Here is an 18,090-nt window from a genome sequence, read left to right on the forward strand (position 1 = left end):
CCCCACATACACACACTAATAAGTAGTTGACAAATCTTTATTTCCAAATATTAGTTGTCATTTTCCTTATCACTGTTTAGTCCTCCCAAGCTCCACGATATAGTACTGTTGGCCTAAAATCAAAGTAATTTTAATTCCCAGAGAACTTCATTAAATTTTCAATTAAAATTGGATGCATTATCAACTATAGCCAACTTTCCTACCTGTCCCCCTCCGCCCACTTGTTTATGTATTGCTTCCACCTTAACTATGTTAACTTACACAGTTTTCCTTGAGTTCTCATTTTCTCCCACAAACTCACCCACTATTCTTACACCTATATCCAAACATCTTCCTACCATTAGAAAATGCAAACAGTTACACTCAGTTCTTCCTCTGAGAATGTTTTCTGTCTTTCACTGCTCCCCAGGCTTACACACGACTGTGACTACCAGCTCTTTACACACTCATCTGTGGTGGTTTTAATCTTTCTGTGCTTTAACCTGGCTCAGAAATTCAAGTAAAACTCATGAGTCCTAAAATCACAGGTCTCTGCCCTTCTTTGACTTCAGAGTTGGTTCTAATTTATCTTTCCAGCTTCCTGTCCTTTTAACTCAGCATACCACATTATAAATAAAATGAAGTTCTAAAATAGATCATTTTTTTTCTTTAAACTGTTCTTTAAAGAATCTTTTTCTCTCAGCACAAAACACTTTCCCCTAATTTTCCTGGTACACTAATAACCAATCCAACTATTTTAACAAACCCTTTCCTGATTACCAATCTTTTCAGGTTTTTTTTTAAGTAATACCAAATTTCTGCATGTCACAAAACCCAAAACAGAATTATCTGAGGTAAGAAAATCATTCATAAAGTGGTCAGACCATGTTCATAATTAAACCTCACCTGAGTGTCGATCTTCCTTCTTGTTATTACATCCTCTGAGTTTAATGGTCTCATCCTTGTATTCCTGTGTAAAAGACATTTTCTACAGTGATATGTCAGCTTTAAATGATGTTAAGATATACCTTGTTTTTATATTGCTTTACTTTATATAATGAAGACTACTTAAAAACGCTACCAGATTTTGGAGTAATGGTGAGATAGATAGAGTTAAAAAAGTAAAAAAGTATACAAACTGATTTAAATTTTTTCAACGGTATCTCAAAAATGAACCTCTCAGTCCTAGCTATTAATGTTCACAGATCTTGGAAGTCTACTACCACAGTAACAGAGAGAAAAGGGAATCATGGCTATCATCCAGCAATGAACCCTGCAACGTACAAATGGACAGGCTTGCAAGACACACTAGTTAACCAGCAACTTGTTAATACTGGATTTAAGGCCCACGCCATGAGACAGAACCCATAGCTGGCATTGCTAAAGTGGCCCAGAACCTAAAATTAGATAGGCCATGGACCTAGAGGACAAACTACTACTTCTGCCTCAGGAACACAGCAATAAAACAATTCTTAGTGATATATACCTAACAAGAAACTATTTGCAACTGACATGTTAAGAGGGAAACAAAAACAGTTTTCTCCAATGAAGTGACACTGTGTAATATAAACCACATAGCAGGATAGGCTTCGTGCTCAGAAATAGTTGGCCAACACAAAATAGACTCCATGCTTTTTAAGTGCTTTTTTTTTTTTTTTTAGAGTTTTGTTCAGACATCTTTTTCTTTTTAGGTTTCTTTTTCCTTGTATCACCACATGCCCACCACTTTTTTATGTTTTTGTTTGTTTTGAGAGGAAGAACATGAAGTTGGGTGGGTAGGGAGGTGGAAGGATCTTGAATTTAAAAAGAAAATTAAGACAGTAAATATAAAAATAAAAAAATCAAGAACTTTCCTACTTAGCTTTCTAATTATATATAGACATTTGCTTAAAATATTAGGAAACAACAACGAATATAAAATCTCTCATTATACTAAAAAAACTAAAAATTGTTCTTATCTTTCCAAATGAGTGCAAAAGATACCTCTCAATTATGTTACTGTGAAAAAATGAATGATATTTACATTAGAATAAAAAACATTCATATGCAGGGCAGTGGTGGCACACACCTTTGATCCTAGCACTTGGGAGGCAGAGGCAGATGAATTTCTGAGTTCAGTTCGAGGCCAGCCTGGTCTACAGAGTGAGTTCCAGGATACCCAGGGTTACCAGAGAAACCCTGTCTTGAAAAACCAAAAACCAAAACCAAACCAAACCAAACAAACAAATTCACACCAAATTTTCAAACCAAGATTCCCTATTCGGTAAATAATGTGTCCACCATTAGGCTCATTAGGTGGCTATTACCATACTCTCTTTTCTGGAATTTCCAAAGCTGGCAAGATACAGCGATAGTATTTATAGAAAAAAAAAATCTGAGATTCTAGTAAGTTAAAATCTCAATAAAAGTAAAATATTAAAAAATCTCAGTAAGCAGGTGAGAGGACTCATTTTTGCTCTCCTCTCCCCTCCTTCCCTCCGGCCCTCTTTCCCTCCTCCCTCTCTGCCTGCTCTCGGCTGCTGCTCTACAGTCACGCCTGCCTGCCGGTTACCATGTTCGCCACCAGGATGATAGTGGTCATGGTGCTCTTCACAGCAACAAAACAGTAACTAAGACAGATATGGCACTTACACCCTTTGTGTGTGTAGGTGTGTGCATGTGTCTGTCTGTCTGTCTGTCTGTCTGTCTGTCTGTCTGTCTTCTTGGTTAATTTGTTTGTTCTTGTTGCTGCCCTTCTGAAATAGGTTTTTACTAAATAGCCCTGACTGGCCTGGAACTCACTATGTAGAGCAGATTCAGAGATCCACCCACTTCAGCCTCTTCAGTGCTGAGATTAAAGGCATGCACCACCACAGAAATTGATACTCACACTTTTACAAGCACCATATAAATCCTGGTTAAAAACACTGACCATCGTGTCTCAAAAGATCAGCTATTGCTAGGTGTTTGTCAACCACTTTTAGTGCGACACAAGGTTCTACGAAAGGTAAAGCAGCCATCACAGAACACACCCTCACTTACCTTTCCTGGATGATTCTTCTTGCCTCTCTTACTGAGAAGAGGCCTGCCATCCTCAAAGTTGGTGAGAATTACAGCAATGGCAGTAAGAGTTTTACCCTTTAAAATATTTTTAAAAGACAAATGGTCAGATTCTAAAACCCATATAGAAAACATTTTGAGACCTATTCTAAAATAATAAAATACTGAGTATCAGTTATTCATGAAAACTAAGCAGTTCACTTAGTTAAAAAAAAAACTTTCTTATGTCTTATTATAAGTTACTAAATGACTGATTACAAATGTCATTTTATGGAAGGACTAACAACCTATGTTGATCTATCACTCAATCATCAAACTAATATTAGCATCTGTTTTCCATGAATCTCATAGCTAATTTAAATAATTGGAAATTCCAACATGCATATGAAGACATTTTTATTATTTTCAATATTAGGATTCACAGAAATACAGAAATAAATCTAGCAGTTTTATAGCAATCCCCAAAGTTTAGTCCTTTTATACACTTTCAGGAGAAAATAAGATCAAAATTGTGTGTGTGTGTGTGTGTATGTGTGTGTGTACTCGCGTGCGTGTGTGTAGGTAGATGTGTGAGTATACATATGTATGGAGACCAGAAGAATCTCAGGAACAGTCCTCAGGCATGGGTCTCTTCCATAAATCTCTCCTCTCTCATCTAATTCATGGCCTCTTTTTTCATTAATCTTTGTTCCATGCATATATATACACATACATACATACTCATATACTAGTTCTACCAGAAAGAATAAATGAGCAACCATCATTGTTAATAACTGAGTTCTAAAATGAATTTTCTTGAAAGTTACCTATGTAAGGTCTATGCATTGTCTTCAAGAAAAACTACAAAATATTTGTTGTCAGAGTTAATATTTTGATTAAAAGTTTGATTTGTAATCAAAAGTTAAAATATTACAAAGCTTGCATGTTATGACTAATGCAATTGCCAAAAATGTAACCCCTCTTCCTATATATAATTAGTGGTAAAGTTAAAAAATATAAGCTTCCAATACTGTATGAAATTAACTGTACGCAGCAGATCTACAACTTTCCAATGGGCAAGACTCACTATAAAATCATTTACAAGTGAATCGTTCAACATACAATGTGCACAGGTGGATTTTAATGACAGTAATTCAGCACCATTAAGTACCTTTAATGATTAAATACTTGGACTGTAGTATTTTACCAAAGAAGTCTAAAATTATCTTAAAGCCTTTAAAATACACGTGAGAGAATATGGACTGTCAACTTGACAGAAACTATAATCTCCTGGGAGACGAACCTCTGGAACGTGTCTGTAACAAAGCTTGTAGACTAGTTTATGAGGTAGGATAAGCTACTCAGGGTATGACACCATTCTGAAGACTGGGAAAACCGTCAGCATCCATTCCTCTGCCTCTTGACTACAGGTAAAGGATGACCATCGCTTAAATCATCCCCTGTATCTTCCCCATAATAGACTATCTCCCAGAACTGAAACCCAAAATATAAACATATAAAATAAAGTAATGATATAACGGTTCAGGTCCCAATTTTTTTCTCCTAAGCATCAAAACAACTTGCAAAACAAAAGCATTCTCATATGTTATTGTTTAAAATTGTCCTTAAGGTCAGGCGGTGGTAGCGCATGCCTTTAATCCCAGCACTTGGGAGGCAGAGGTAGGCGGATTTCTGAGTTCAAGGCCAGCCTGGTCTACAGAGTGAGTTCCAGGACAGCCAGGGCTACACAGAGAAACCCTGTCTCAGAAAAAAAAAAAATTGTCCTTAAATTGTGCTACTTACCTAAGTTTTTGTCTATTGTTCCTTTTAAGTACTTCAAAACTATTTAGTTTAATGCCTAATGCTATAAATGTTATAGAGCTCCAAGAGACAGCTCTATGACCAAACCAACAGGAATGGCTATGGTAACTAGCCACAAATATCTACAATGCTGCATACCCAGTATCTGTGCTAAAATATGATTTCAAATACCATCCTGTTTCCTCCCATACCAACAGTGTTATACAGGCACCAAGGGGGCTTGAGGAGTCTAATAGGAAAGTCACATGCCTCGTATGGCTGACATCTATGTGGTCCCCACGATGGAGCACAAGAAGAAAAGCAATGGCTGTAAGAAAACTGCCAGGGGTAGGGGTGCGGAGAACCGATGTTGTATTCCTGTCAGACTCTGATTAGGGAACCGTAGCGTTAACAAGAGTACAGCTCTCCCCCCCACCCCATGCAGCTGGACACTGCTAGAAGAGTGACCTGTCTACCGTCATGTCAATGCCACTGCCCACCAAGCCACACTCTGCACCTGAGCATGAGCTCCAACCCCTCTATGCAGCTCACCTCTTTCTTGTTCTGCACATAAGACTGCTCTGGGAGCTGGCAGCAGTAACTTCTGTCCTTTTCCTCGGTCTGTCTTCCCAGGCCTAGCCATCCTGATCCCAGTCCCACTCCCCCTGGATACTTTATTGCAGACACATGCTGATCGTGCCACGGCTCCAGTCTGACTTGTCACCAATCTATCTTGTTTCTTGTGGCTACCATGACTTCTCAGGGCTCCTGCCTGACTTTTCATGACTCAGGTCAAACTTCTCAGTACTTGTATTACTGCTTCTAAACCTTTTGCCACACCTAGTAACACTGACGCTGAGGTTATACAGAGAGCCAAGACATGAGGCCAGTGTTCATGGGGAGACACCTTGTCCTGGCTTAGCTTAGTGGCAGGCCCTCCCACTTGATAACCTCAAAGTCTGTGGGATCGTCAAGCACAATCCTTGAGAAGGATTTCATTTTCTGGTTTCGCTCCATACCTGAGGATACCTCTCGGCCAAGCAGATGTGCAGCACAAGCACAGCAAGAAACACATAGGCCAATATAGTTATTTGGGTTACAAGAGGCTGTTAGACTATTCTTTCTCTCTGGTCAGCATTGCCACCACGACCAAAGGACTTCTTTCTTAAAGCAGGAAATCAGGCGCAGGTTCCCCAGCTTGAAGTAACTTGGCCTTTCTCAACTTATTACTGCTCTCACAACTATGGGGACAGAACTCACTACCACCAACCTTTACTTTCTAAAAACCCTGGAAGGGGAGGTTGCTGTGAATTTCCACAGGAAAAGGAAATTGGGAATATTATTATATACTCATTAATGTTGATATATTTTGTTACTCATTTTTAACTATTCTTTGTTATTTGACCCATCTGTTGGTTCCCTAGTAGACCCTATTTTTAAAGAAAATAAGGAAAAAAAACAACCAAACAAACAAACAAAATGTATTTTCTATCTATACTGAAAGCAAAATCTAGTCCTAACCTGACACCCTTCTTTCAACTTAAAAATTTCTTTCTACAAAATCATAATTGTAAAGTAAGATTTTTCTAACGATAGAAAAAAAAGATTACCAAACCCATATCATCAGCTAAAATTCCTCCGTGAACATTTTCTGGTCGTTCCTTCACAGAAAAATTTGTTATTGTATTATAATATAAGTCATCGCGCTGTTCCCAGAATGGTGGAAGCTCTTTGCTGTTCTCTCGGGAAATCATCCAAGCTAGAGCTTGTTTCTGGTGTGGAAGCAACGGTGTTTCAACAGCCTACAAATATAACATCATAAAGAGAAATATAATCAGTCGTTTTATTTTTTGTAAGCAGAATCTGAAAGAGTTACCTTCTTATAGTAGGAAACGTATAAATTACCAAGGCAGTTAATAATTCTGATGCTCTACATTTTAAACATTGGTTTTTATCTTTGAGTTCTTTAAATTTTCTAGATATCAACAGACATCGACACAGACATGGAGCTGGCAGAGATTTTCCCAAGGCTCTAAACTATCTCTGCAGTCCATTAATTCCTTCCTTTTCCATACAGAAACTTTTCAATTTTATGCAACACCATTGATCAGCTCCAGGAATGATTTCTTGAGTTTCTGGAATCATTTTCTGAAAGTACTTGTCTATCAGCAAATAAATAAGTGAAGAAGACAGACATTTCTCAAAAAACAAAACACAGAGAGCCAGGTCTGAAGAAATGGCTCAGCGGTTAAGAACTCTATTCTTCTAGAGGTCCTGAGTTCAATTCCCAGCAACCACATGGTGGCTCACAACCATCTGTAATGGGATCCAATGCGCTCTCTGGTGTGTTTGAAGACAGCTACAGTGTACTCATATAAATTAATAAATAAATCTTACAATCAGCCTAGATGCCATCAATAAATTAATAGACAAAAAAAGCAGTATATTTACAGAGTAGAGTTTTATTCAGCCATATTATTTATTAAGCCAAAATTATGTCTTACAGAAAATTAGATAGAATTTGGTCATTATTTTGTGGAAAAGGCCAGGCATAGAAAGAAGGCCAGACCTACAGTACATATTTTCTCTCATATTAAGAATTCTTTGTGTGTGTGTGTGTGTGTGTGTGTGTATGTGTGTGTGTAAATATCATATAGACATAATACAAATATATATGACATGAAAAACAGAAGGGGGACTCCATGAAATACCCTGATAAGAAAGAAGGTAACAGAGTGCAAATATGGTCAAACTCAAAGTATACTACATACTTGAAAAGAAATGTCATTATAAAATTTTATACACGGCTGGAGAGATGGCTCTGCAGTTAAGAGCACCAACTGTTCTTGCAGAGTTCAATTCCCAGCAACCACATGGTGGCTCACAACCATCTGTAATGGGATCTGATGCACTCTTCTAGCATATCTGAAGACAGCTACAGTGTACCCATATAAATAAAATAAATAAATCTTTAAAAAAACAACTTTATACAACATATACAGCAATAATTTTTTAAAAAGTATACAAGTTCATTACCTCAGCTGGTTCCATTTCAATAGTTCTATCATCTTCTTTTAAATCTTCAAATAATTTGTCAAATTCCGTTTTGAGCTACAGTTAAAAAATAAATGGTGAACAAACCCATTAAAGTATAAATAGTATGCAATTTATAGATCTAAAATCATTTGATTGAACACGTCAAATGCTCACAGGTACATAAAATAACTACCTGAGGTAGTCCAGCACTCACTGACGAACAGTTTAAGGTAACTTTTCTATAGAAGTAATGCACTTACTTTATATGAGCATACACAAGCGTTATAAAGGAGCAAGGCTGCAGCCACAGAGAAAGCGCTGGCCCCAGCATTTACAAGGCCCAGTCCTAATGCTACTGAAAGAACAGTGGTGAAGCTCTAAGGTGCCAGTCACAGTCCTGTCACAAATGACCCTGCGTGTTTAGGCACAGAAATGGCCCATGTCTCACCTTCATAAAAATCAAGAACATGAAATACACTAAACGGCCAAAGTTCTTTCTGGCATTAAAATTCCGTTAATCTTTTAGCCTTGAGTCTATTTTGAGAAACCTAGTAAACATATCTAACTTGCTATGTTCTATAAAATGTTAGGCTAATAGGACAATTTCATTATTTCACAATTTAGCTGACCATTAAAACTGATCTAGTTCAGCTTTGGGGGAAGAGGTGTTGGTGGCGGGTTTGTTTGTTTGTTTGTTTGTTTGTTTTAATGTGTAAGTACATTATTGCTCTCCTCAGACACCGCAGAAGAGAGCATCAGATCCCATTACAGATGGTTGTGAGCCACCATGTGGTTTCTGGAATTGAGCTCAGGACCTCTGGAGGAGCACAGTCAGTGGCTCTAAACCACTGAGCCATCTCTCCAGCCCAATCTAGTTCAGTTTTAAAGCAACTTACAGGGAGTCTTACCTTTTTTTTTAAAATTAGCATATGAATACATAGCAGCCACCTAGAAGACAGCTTAGTAGAGGTGGCCTACTACAATTTGACCACAAAGCACAGGCTCAAGCCCTTTGATTGTTTGTTTTGTTTTTTTGGATTTGGTTGGAGACAGGGTTTCTCAGTATAGCCCTGGCTGTCCTGGAACTCACTCTGTAGACCAGGCTGGCCTCGAACTCAGAAATCCTCCGGCCTCTGCCTCCCAGAGTGCTGGGATTACAGGCGAGCACCACCACCACCAGGCTTAAATGTTTGTTTGTTTGTTTGTTTGTTTGTTTGTTTGTTAGCTCATGCCCTTTGAACACTGAGAAAAAACTAATTGGGAAACAAAAAATATAATTAATGGATAAACGGATATAAAATGGTTTAATGTTACTGTTGAAAACCATTAGAAGATATACAGTCATAACAATGTTTTAATGTTATTGTCTAAATAATCTATATAACAATAACAAACACTTTATATATATTTTTTGGAGTAACCTGGTGTAACAACATACTGAATTACAAATCAGACAAAAAAGTAGAATATGCCAAATTTTTAAGTTAAATTTTTTTTAAATTGCATTTGCAACCTTATTAAAAAGATAATAGTTTTCACATTCTAGTGTTTTTTTTTTATCACTACTTTGCACATTCTAAAAGTTTCAAACAAAAAATATTACATATATAGTCATATCCATTTTTTGAATGTATAGTTATATACATATGTGAATCTGCCTTCCTTTTCATAGATCTGGCTAAACAACAATAGTCACACAAAAGTTATGTTTATACTGAGCCTGTATACATACATTTTCCCTTGTCATTATTCCATAACCAATATGGTATAACCTCTATAAACCACCTTTTATACTTACAGCAGATTTACAATGTAAATTATGGCAGATAATTAATTTAGAAATTGTTTAAAATACATAGCATGTGCAGTGATTCTATACAAAAACAATTCCATTTTATATAAGAGACTGGATGGTTCCAGAATTAAAAGGGATGAATGTATTCCTTATCCCTGCCTTTTTAGACTATGTTTGCAAATAAATATCTACATCAGTTTTCATTATAATTTTAACAATATAACTAAAGATTAGTAATACCAGCACATAGATATTTAACCTATTCTTCTAAACAGCAACCTTTGTCTCTAAAAATCTACATTAGAGTACAAAATAAATAAAACCATGTCTGGAGCAGCCAGGGTGTCAAACATCTGTAATCCCTGTATTTGAGAGGCAAAGGCTGGACGACCAGGCATTCAGGGCCATGCTCCATTAGATAGCCATTTCTGACGTAGGTCTGCACGAGACCTTGACTCAAGACAAAAGCAACCAACCACAAAAAGCTCACCTGTTCTGTAGTCATCTGTACAGCAGCATGAACCGGCCTACTATAGCTTGGTCCAGCTCTTCCAGAGCCCCGTGCATTCTCCAAACTCGATCTTAGAGCTATCATTTCCAAACAGAAGAAACAAAATATCCAAATAAAAAGAAATTAAGCAGCAGGAATAAACTAAAATACCAAACAATAATAAAACTTCCCAGACATGGCTGTGACGTCAGTGACAGAATAAACTGCAATGAATATTAAAAATGAAACAAAACATAATGCATTATTTAAGTGTTCTACCACTGAACCATATCCCTAGACCTAAAAAATATTTTCAAAGCTAACTACTAAATCATTCCCAAATGGGGAAAAAAACGTCTATTACTGAAATAATCACATATTATTTGAATAAATTCTAAACAAACATCAAATTCTTTTTCATTCCTTACTGATCAATTCTTCTTATCTAAAAGTTATAAAAAAACAAATGTTTTAAGTGAGGAACTATTGTTCCTTCCTGTATATTTTTAATGTCTGAATGAATCTATAAATACAAACATGCAGCTTTATATTTGGACATATAATGGTGGGCCCATAATATTAACTTATACAAAAGTATTTCATTTTGTATAAGTAGTCTACAACGGTTACACAATGATAAACTCAACATGATACATTCCTCAGAATCTGCCCTGTTGTTACATGATAAATTACTGTATTTCAATAGAAATATAAAAGAAAAAGTCAGAAATTTCTTTAAAAGATTACCAAAAAAAGTTATAACTTGGAGCATTTTACACATTATTAGTTTGGCCAATCAAACTCATAGAGACTAATTACGTTTATAATCCCTGCATCTTACAATATCAAACTTACTTTTTGGTGTGGGACCCAATTTAAATCCATGTTTCTTCAACTGATCTAAAACCACTTTTCTATTTTCTTCTTTTCCCCAGAAAGTTATATGAACAGGCATGTTAAAAGTATTATTTGCACCAAAAGGAACCACACTATTATAGGAAGAGGGGAAAAAAATGAGAAATTGAAAGTTATTTTTATACTTATTCTGAATGATGAATATACCACCAAACACAGAAATGTAAAACAAGGGATTATTTAAGCAAATTGTAAAATTGAAAAGGAAATACAACCAACGCTCATGACGGGGCACACCGCTCATCACAGTACATCCGACGGCTAAGGGAGGGTTGGGAGTTCAAGGCCAGGTTCTACTACCAGGAGCCCACCATTATGAAATGCCTGTCGTAATGCGTGCCTGTCATGCCAGCACTCAGGAGGAGTTTGAGGCTGGAAGATCACTAGGATTTTAGCTAGATGCAATAGCACGAGACAGGATATATTTCCTAATATGTAAACCCAAGGGAGAACAAGAAACTTTTTTCTCCATGGTTATAATGTAAAAAGCATGAGAGAGGACAGCTATTTGCTGGATAGAAAAGCAGAGAAGAAAATTGAACATATCTAATGTACAGTAATATAAGGAGCCATGGCATTTCCAGCAGTCCCTAAAGTACTCACATATTCAAAGATAACTAAAAACACAAAGATTAAACTCTAAAAGCACATTACCCTTCCACTTGGGCCAATTTGTTGTCCATGATATAGGCCACGGCTGCTGCAAAATCTCTCTTTAAATGGCCAACCTGATCTCCATTCACATTATTGACTTTAATAGCATTCTTATCATAGGGATTATTAGGCTCTCGTTGTAAAGCAACCATTTCATTATCATTTACCTAGTAAAAATAAGTAACAGGCAGTAAAAATGTAAATACGAACAGTAATAGCTTGACTTAGTTATACTGTTTCTAGAATTTCCATTCATGCATTATTGTTAGTTTTTCTTTGTTTTTTGTTTGCTTGTTTGGAACAGAGTCTCATGTATGCAAGGGTGGCCTCGGATTAGATACCTAGCCAAAGATGATCTTGAACTTAAAAAACAGATCCTTCCACTACTTCCTAAGAGCTGAGATTACATTTATGCACCGCCATTCCCAGCTCTTTATTGTGTAAGGGACTGAACCCAAGGCTTGGTAACGACTGCAAAGCTCTATCAACTGAGCCCCAGTCCCAGCCCAAACTGGAAATAGTAAGGAATATATTTTACAATGAGTCATCTTCTCTACCTTTCTAATTTCTAATCATTAGGAAGGCTAATAAACCAGTAAGCTCTGAAAGGTACAGTCAAATCTCCTATGAAGATTCATGCTCCCTACATCTTTCAAGATAGGTAATCTTTGGATATATGTGCCCAGGTATAGTTGGGTCAGAGACACATGCTTGTCCTGTTCACATTTACTTTATTCATTGTGGCTAGGACATGGAAACTGCCTATATGTCCATCAGCTGACAAGGAGTGAAACTGTGGTACCATATGCAATATAATTTTATATAAAGAAAAGTAAAATGTGCAGGTCAGTGGATGGAGCCGGTAAACATTACCCTTAAGTAACCCAGACCCATGGATACAAATATCACATATCAGCCGGGTGGTGGTGGCGCACGCCTGTAATCCCAGCATTCTGGGAGGCAGAAGCAGGAGGATTTCTGAGTTCGAGGCCAGCCTGGTCTACAAAGTGAGCTCCCGGACAGCCAGGGCTATACAGAGAAACCCTATCTTGAAAAAAACAAATACAAAAAAAAAAAACAAAAAAAACAAAAAACAACCAAATATCACATATTCCCAATCATGTGGATCTTAAGTGTTAAATCTTTAGATCTGTTTGTTTAATTTGGAATGCCTTACAATCCAGGAAACCAGACACGGACTATGAGGGGAGTAGCTTAAAGGTAAGAGAAAGAAGTCAGGTGATATAAAGAGAAAAGAGAAATAATGTGGAGGTTTAAGTGGGACAGGAATGAGTGATAGAGCAGAGGAACATTTGGGGAGAATTACCATCAAGGTTGTATGAAAACAGCAATGCAGAAATCATGTGTATGCAAGTGTGCATGTGTGCATATGTGTGTGTGTATGCACATGTGTGTATGTATATACGGTGTGTGTGCATGTATATATATATATATATATATATATATATATATATACACACATATATATGGTATGTGTATACATATGTGTGTGTATGTGTGCAGTATTTTTCCATATAAAAGACTTTAATTAGAGTCACCCTATATGGAGTACTATGCTAACCCCAGAATCCACAGGTTTCCAAACAAAAAGTTCAGTGCCAGGTATGGGACACTACCAGTAGCCCAAAATATTCCCAAAAAATATATAGGACATTGTCTTGGCTCTTGACTGCCCAAAAGAACTTGATGGTAAGATAAGTGTAACACATCATACACATTGGCCACAGGGCCTGGGGAAATGAAGGTGGTACTGACTTAGTCCCTGCTGAGAAGCTTTCACAGTACTGGAGGGTGCTATGGAGGCCTCTGGTGAGGGGTGGGGGGATCATCATCTCACCCAGCTGTGAGCCATGTGAACAGCAGGGCCTGGTGTGACAAGAACTGTCCATGGGTATAACAGGGGCGTGAATGCTACGGAAGTAACCATTTTCTGTTGGGGTTTATTTTATTGATATGATTTCAATTTATATATGTACATTTATTGAAAAAATGATAGACAATATAAAGTAAGTTATAGTATAAAAACTTTATGAAAATTCAATGCATTTTACCTAGTTTTAACTGCAAATACTATACAGTGGGAAAATGAACTAAACATGTAATCTATATTCATTCTTACTACTTAACTAGTATCACAGAAATTATTCTAAGATCAATATAACTGTTTGTTCTGAGATTAATAACTATAACCTAAAAGTAATTTAGAAAGCGATGTAAATTTTAAAATAGTACAAATATGAAATACAACTCAGTAAAGGAGGAGAGAACCGGAGGACAGATAGATGCCAACTAAGAATGGAGACTGTTAAAATGACTAGAAGAGAAGAAGTTCACAAGCATAAGTACTATGATCAACACAAGTGTAAACAGAGCATCAGAAAAGCATGGTAAAAAAAGAAGTGATGTGGTAAAACACGGAAAAATGGAAAATTACAGCACAAAGGCTGCAGAGGCTATAGTAGACATGGGTAGATTAGAGGCAACAGGGAAACATCGAGGAAATAAATGAGAACGTGGAGTTTTTAAAAAGGAAATGGCTTTGGATAATCAAGCATTTAAAAGTATAATTTTAGAACTTTTTTAAAATAAGAGAAAACAAATTTATAGAATAAATACCTTAATAAAACTTTTAGACTTTAAAAAAAAAACCACAATATTCTTTAATCATCTGGTTAAAAAAAATCTAATTTACTTAAGACAGAAAATCCTACTGTCATAAAAATTTTCATTAGCATTATATTGTGCAATGTTAAGATATACAGAAAAATGTGGACCAAGCATTTTATATTTAGCCACTTTATATTTAGCCAAACTCTCAAGTAGGGAATGAAAATTATGAATTCACAAACATTAAAAAAATAATTGTTCTTCTCTAAGTAATCTCCTATATACTACATCTCATACAACTACTAAACAACTTGAGTTATTCCAACATAAAAAATACAGAGACTAAAAACATAACAAAGGGGAAACACAGAATTCCTCCAAGGAAACTCCTGATATCATAATTAAAAAAAAAAAAAAAGTTCTGAAGTCATCAAGTATTCAGAAGGCTGAGATAAGTGGAACACTATGAGTTCACTATGAGTTTCAGAGTCAACCTTGGATTACTTAGTGAATTCCAGAGCGGCCTAGGCTGGATTCAAACCCCTTCCCCCTACAGGAGAAAAAAGAAACTTTTAATAAACTTTACTATAGAAATATTTTAAAAAAAATGAGGGAAGGGGGAAAGTACAAAATAAACAAGATCCCACAAAAGAGACCTTAATTTTAAATGATACACATCTATAACAGGAAATTAGTACGGACCATATAGCCCATAACTGCCAAAACTAATATATAATAACCCTATTTGGATCTTAGCTGGAAAAAAATAAAGACATTTTAAATAAATCAACAAAATCCAATTATTGATTGCTTATTATATATGTGCGTTAATTCCAGCAATAAAAATGAAATGTAAAAGCTGTGGGGTATTTTAAAGATGTATTTTATTTTTAATCATGTATATGTGTATATGGGGGAGTGGGGTGGTCACGGATGCCAGAAGAGGGCGTTGGGACACCTGTAGCTATATTTGCGGTGAGTTGCCAGCCAAGAGTATTGAGAATTGAACTCCAATCCTCTGCAAGAGCAGCAAGTATTCTTAAACACTGAGTCACCTCTTCAGCCCCCAAACCGCATTTTAAAGAAATACATACTGAACTATACTGATGTAAAGTGATACAACTGGTATTTGTTTTTACAGGACAAAAAAAAGAAAGAAAGCAAATATAGAAAATACTTGTTAGCCACTGAATCTTACTCCACTCTCGTTTTGTTTGAAATTTTCTCATGATAAATTAGATAGCATTAGAATTATATTACTAAATAACAAAGATGCCCCTAATAAGGATTACTGTCCAAAGAAAGAAAATCATATGTATTCTCCATCAGTCCCCTTTTCTTTCTCTCTCACACACATACACATACTTTCACTTCAGAGAACGGGAATACATAAGAAAGAGCAGGAACTGTTCTTATTACAAAAATAAATAACCTAAATGTAATACCTGATGGATTTGAAGTCATTTCTTAAATTCAACACATACCTCAGTAATCATAAGACCAAATGTGTGAGCAAAAGTGCTTTATATACTGTAAGCACTATAGAAATGTAAAAAATTAATCAAAGTTGGTAAGGGTACTTATGACTAGCCTTTCAAATTTCAAATTAATTGTATACATCACCTTTTAATATAACTTACTGTTAAAACCACAAACCTACAATTTTATTATCTAATCTTATACTTACAACTCCTGTGTAATAGCGTATACCAACAACTTGTCCTCTCATAGTTCCAAATAAAACCAAATCAAGCTCTTCTTCACTGGTTAGGAAGTCATCTGGAGGGACAGTGTCTTGGAATTCAAAACGTGTAAAAACAGTTGGGTATGAAAGTCTTGGAATATTTTCATGGGCACCATGCTGGACAGACTGTGAATACTTCCAAACAGGATCCCTATTTTAAAACAAAACAAAAAATAAAAAACAAAACAAACAACTTTAGTTCACAGGACTTCAGTTTTTCTCAAAGAACACAGTCAATGGTATTTTCAGGCTGATCACTTCCTTATATTTTAGCAAATGAAATGCGGTGTGGCAAGTCACTTAACAATTTCCCTGAATAAATCAAGAATTCAGTGGGGAAGGCTATCAGAAATCTGACCTGTTAAATACTTAAAGGAACCACTTTCTTGGTGAAAACTATCTATTTACTTCAAAATATATGTAATGTCTGAAGCTACAATTACATGTCAATTTTCTCAATACCCACCGATGAAGATGAGATGGATTTATAAAAAACAAAATAACCATTATAAGATCTCTCTCTCTGTGTCTCTGTCTGTCTGTCTCTCTCTCTCTCTCCCCTTCCCCTCCCCTAACCCCTTTCCTTTCTCTCCCCTCTTTGCTTTTCTGAGACTGGGTTTCTCTGTGTAGCTCTGGCTGCCCTAGAACTCGCTCAGTAGACCACCAGGCTGGCCTCAGACTCAGAGATCCACCTCCCTCTCCCTCCCAGGTACTGGGATTAAAGGCACGCGCCACCACTGCCGGCTATGAAAATATTTTTAACTTTTGACATAAATACATCCACAACATCCTCGCCTTTAACTCCTGGGCAGAACTCATTTTAAATCGGGTATCTAAATTGTGGCATCGGAGAGCGCTGACCTGAAGCCCCTTTACCTATACATCACCCTATTATTTTAAAGGCTAGGAATAATTATTTCAAGAATGGGCAGGAAAACCACTGCAGATGATGAAAAGAGGCGTTTGCTGGAGCCTCCTAGAAGATATCGTTCTAAAAACACACAGGGCAGTTTTCCCGCAAATATGCTTTAGTATGATTTTGCACAGTACCGTTAGACTCAGCGGATCGGGCTGTCTCTGGGCAGTTACCATAACAATGCCTGCCATACAACGGATAACAATGGCGAATAAATCACTTAGGGTGGAGTTTCAGACTCCTATCCCCTACCCCACCCTCTCCGCAGTCCTTCACGCAGATTCCCCAGGTCGCTGCAGCTGGCCCTGGTCAGCGAGACAATGCTGCAACCTGCACGCGACCTGCAGAAGGATTGAAAACTACACCACGGGGATACGAGCTACACCAATCGCCCGGGCGCGCACCTCCACTTGAGCATCGCGCGGAGCAATTGGCCTCACGCCCAGCCCCCCTCAGCCCTTCACCTCTTGAACATCCAGGACATGGCGCAGGGCGGGTTGACTTCGGGATGCCCTGGGCACCCCGGATCTTCTCAGACCGCCTGAAAAAGCTCCTCAAGGCGTCGTGGCCCAGGCGCCGGAATCGAAACCAGAACCCGTAGGCCACGCCCGGCCAGCGAGACGAGTCTAAACCCACCACTTCCTTCAACAGCCTGAGAAACCGGTGGCGTTCTGTGATCGGCACTGCGAGTGCCCAATCGGAAGGAAGAGTCTGCGAAAGCCAACCAATCAGAACACATGAGGGTGGGGAACTCCGCCCTGTGCTGTGATTCAAAGGTGGTGTGGCGCGTCCGGGTTCCACCGTGTACTTCCTCAGTCCAAGGCGGGTTGCGCGGGAAAACATCGAGTCCTCTTAAGTGAGCCTCGGGGCTCAAGGTTCTGACGGACAGGAGGGAAAGATGACTTCTAACCACTGCCCTAACGTCTCAAGGATGTTCCCATAGGTCAGACCCTCCCTATCTGCTGTAATGCCTAACCGAGCCTACTCCAGAAGGAGCCCTGGATGCAACACCTGCCTCAATTCCTCTGCTGAGCCCTGATTATATTTGTTCTTAGCGACCTCCGTGTATGCGAGAGACTGAGTTCTGGAAATCTGAGTGAGAAAATACGAATTTC

At 37.5% G+C, this 18,090-nt stretch overlaps 1 protein-coding gene across 4 annotated transcripts in view; it reads right to left on the reverse strand.

Annotated features, from left to right (window-relative positions):
* The window catches only part of Hltf (helicase like transcription factor), a 60,329-nt gene extending 42,713 nt beyond the window's left edge, over positions 1 to 17,616 (reverse strand). For 2 of the 4 annotated variants that reach the window (XM_052180748.1, XM_052180746.1), the window contains exons 1-9: positions 17,440 to 17,615; positions 16,003 to 16,210; positions 11,688 to 11,854; positions 10,974 to 11,107; positions 10,119 to 10,216; positions 7,834 to 7,908; positions 6,408 to 6,599; positions 3,001 to 3,096; positions 886 to 949 (exon numbers count right to left, since the gene is read on the reverse strand). In XM_052180748.1, the coding sequence (XP_052036708.1) occupies positions 886 to 949; positions 3,001 to 3,096; positions 6,408 to 6,599; positions 7,834 to 7,908; positions 10,119 to 10,216; positions 10,974 to 11,107; positions 11,688 to 11,854; positions 16,003 to 16,210; positions 17,440 to 17,459 (1,054 nt within the window). In that variant the 5' untranslated portion in view covers positions 17,460 to 17,615. Of the gene's footprint in view, positions 1 to 885; positions 950 to 3,000; positions 3,097 to 6,407; positions 6,600 to 7,833; positions 7,909 to 10,118; positions 10,217 to 10,973; positions 11,108 to 11,687; positions 11,855 to 16,002; positions 16,211 to 17,379 lie in introns of all 4 variants that reach the window. The other 2 variants (XM_052180749.1, XM_052180747.1) reach the window with 2 other exon arrangements.
* Between the last annotated feature and the right edge of the window lie 474 nt (positions 17,617 to 18,090).

The sequence above is a fragment of the Apodemus sylvaticus genome, chromosome 4, assembly GCF_947179515.1.
Source record: "Apodemus sylvaticus chromosome 4, mApoSyl1.1, whole genome shotgun sequence".
Classification (NCBI taxonomy): Eukaryota; Metazoa; Chordata; class Mammalia; order Rodentia; family Muridae; genus Apodemus; species Apodemus sylvaticus.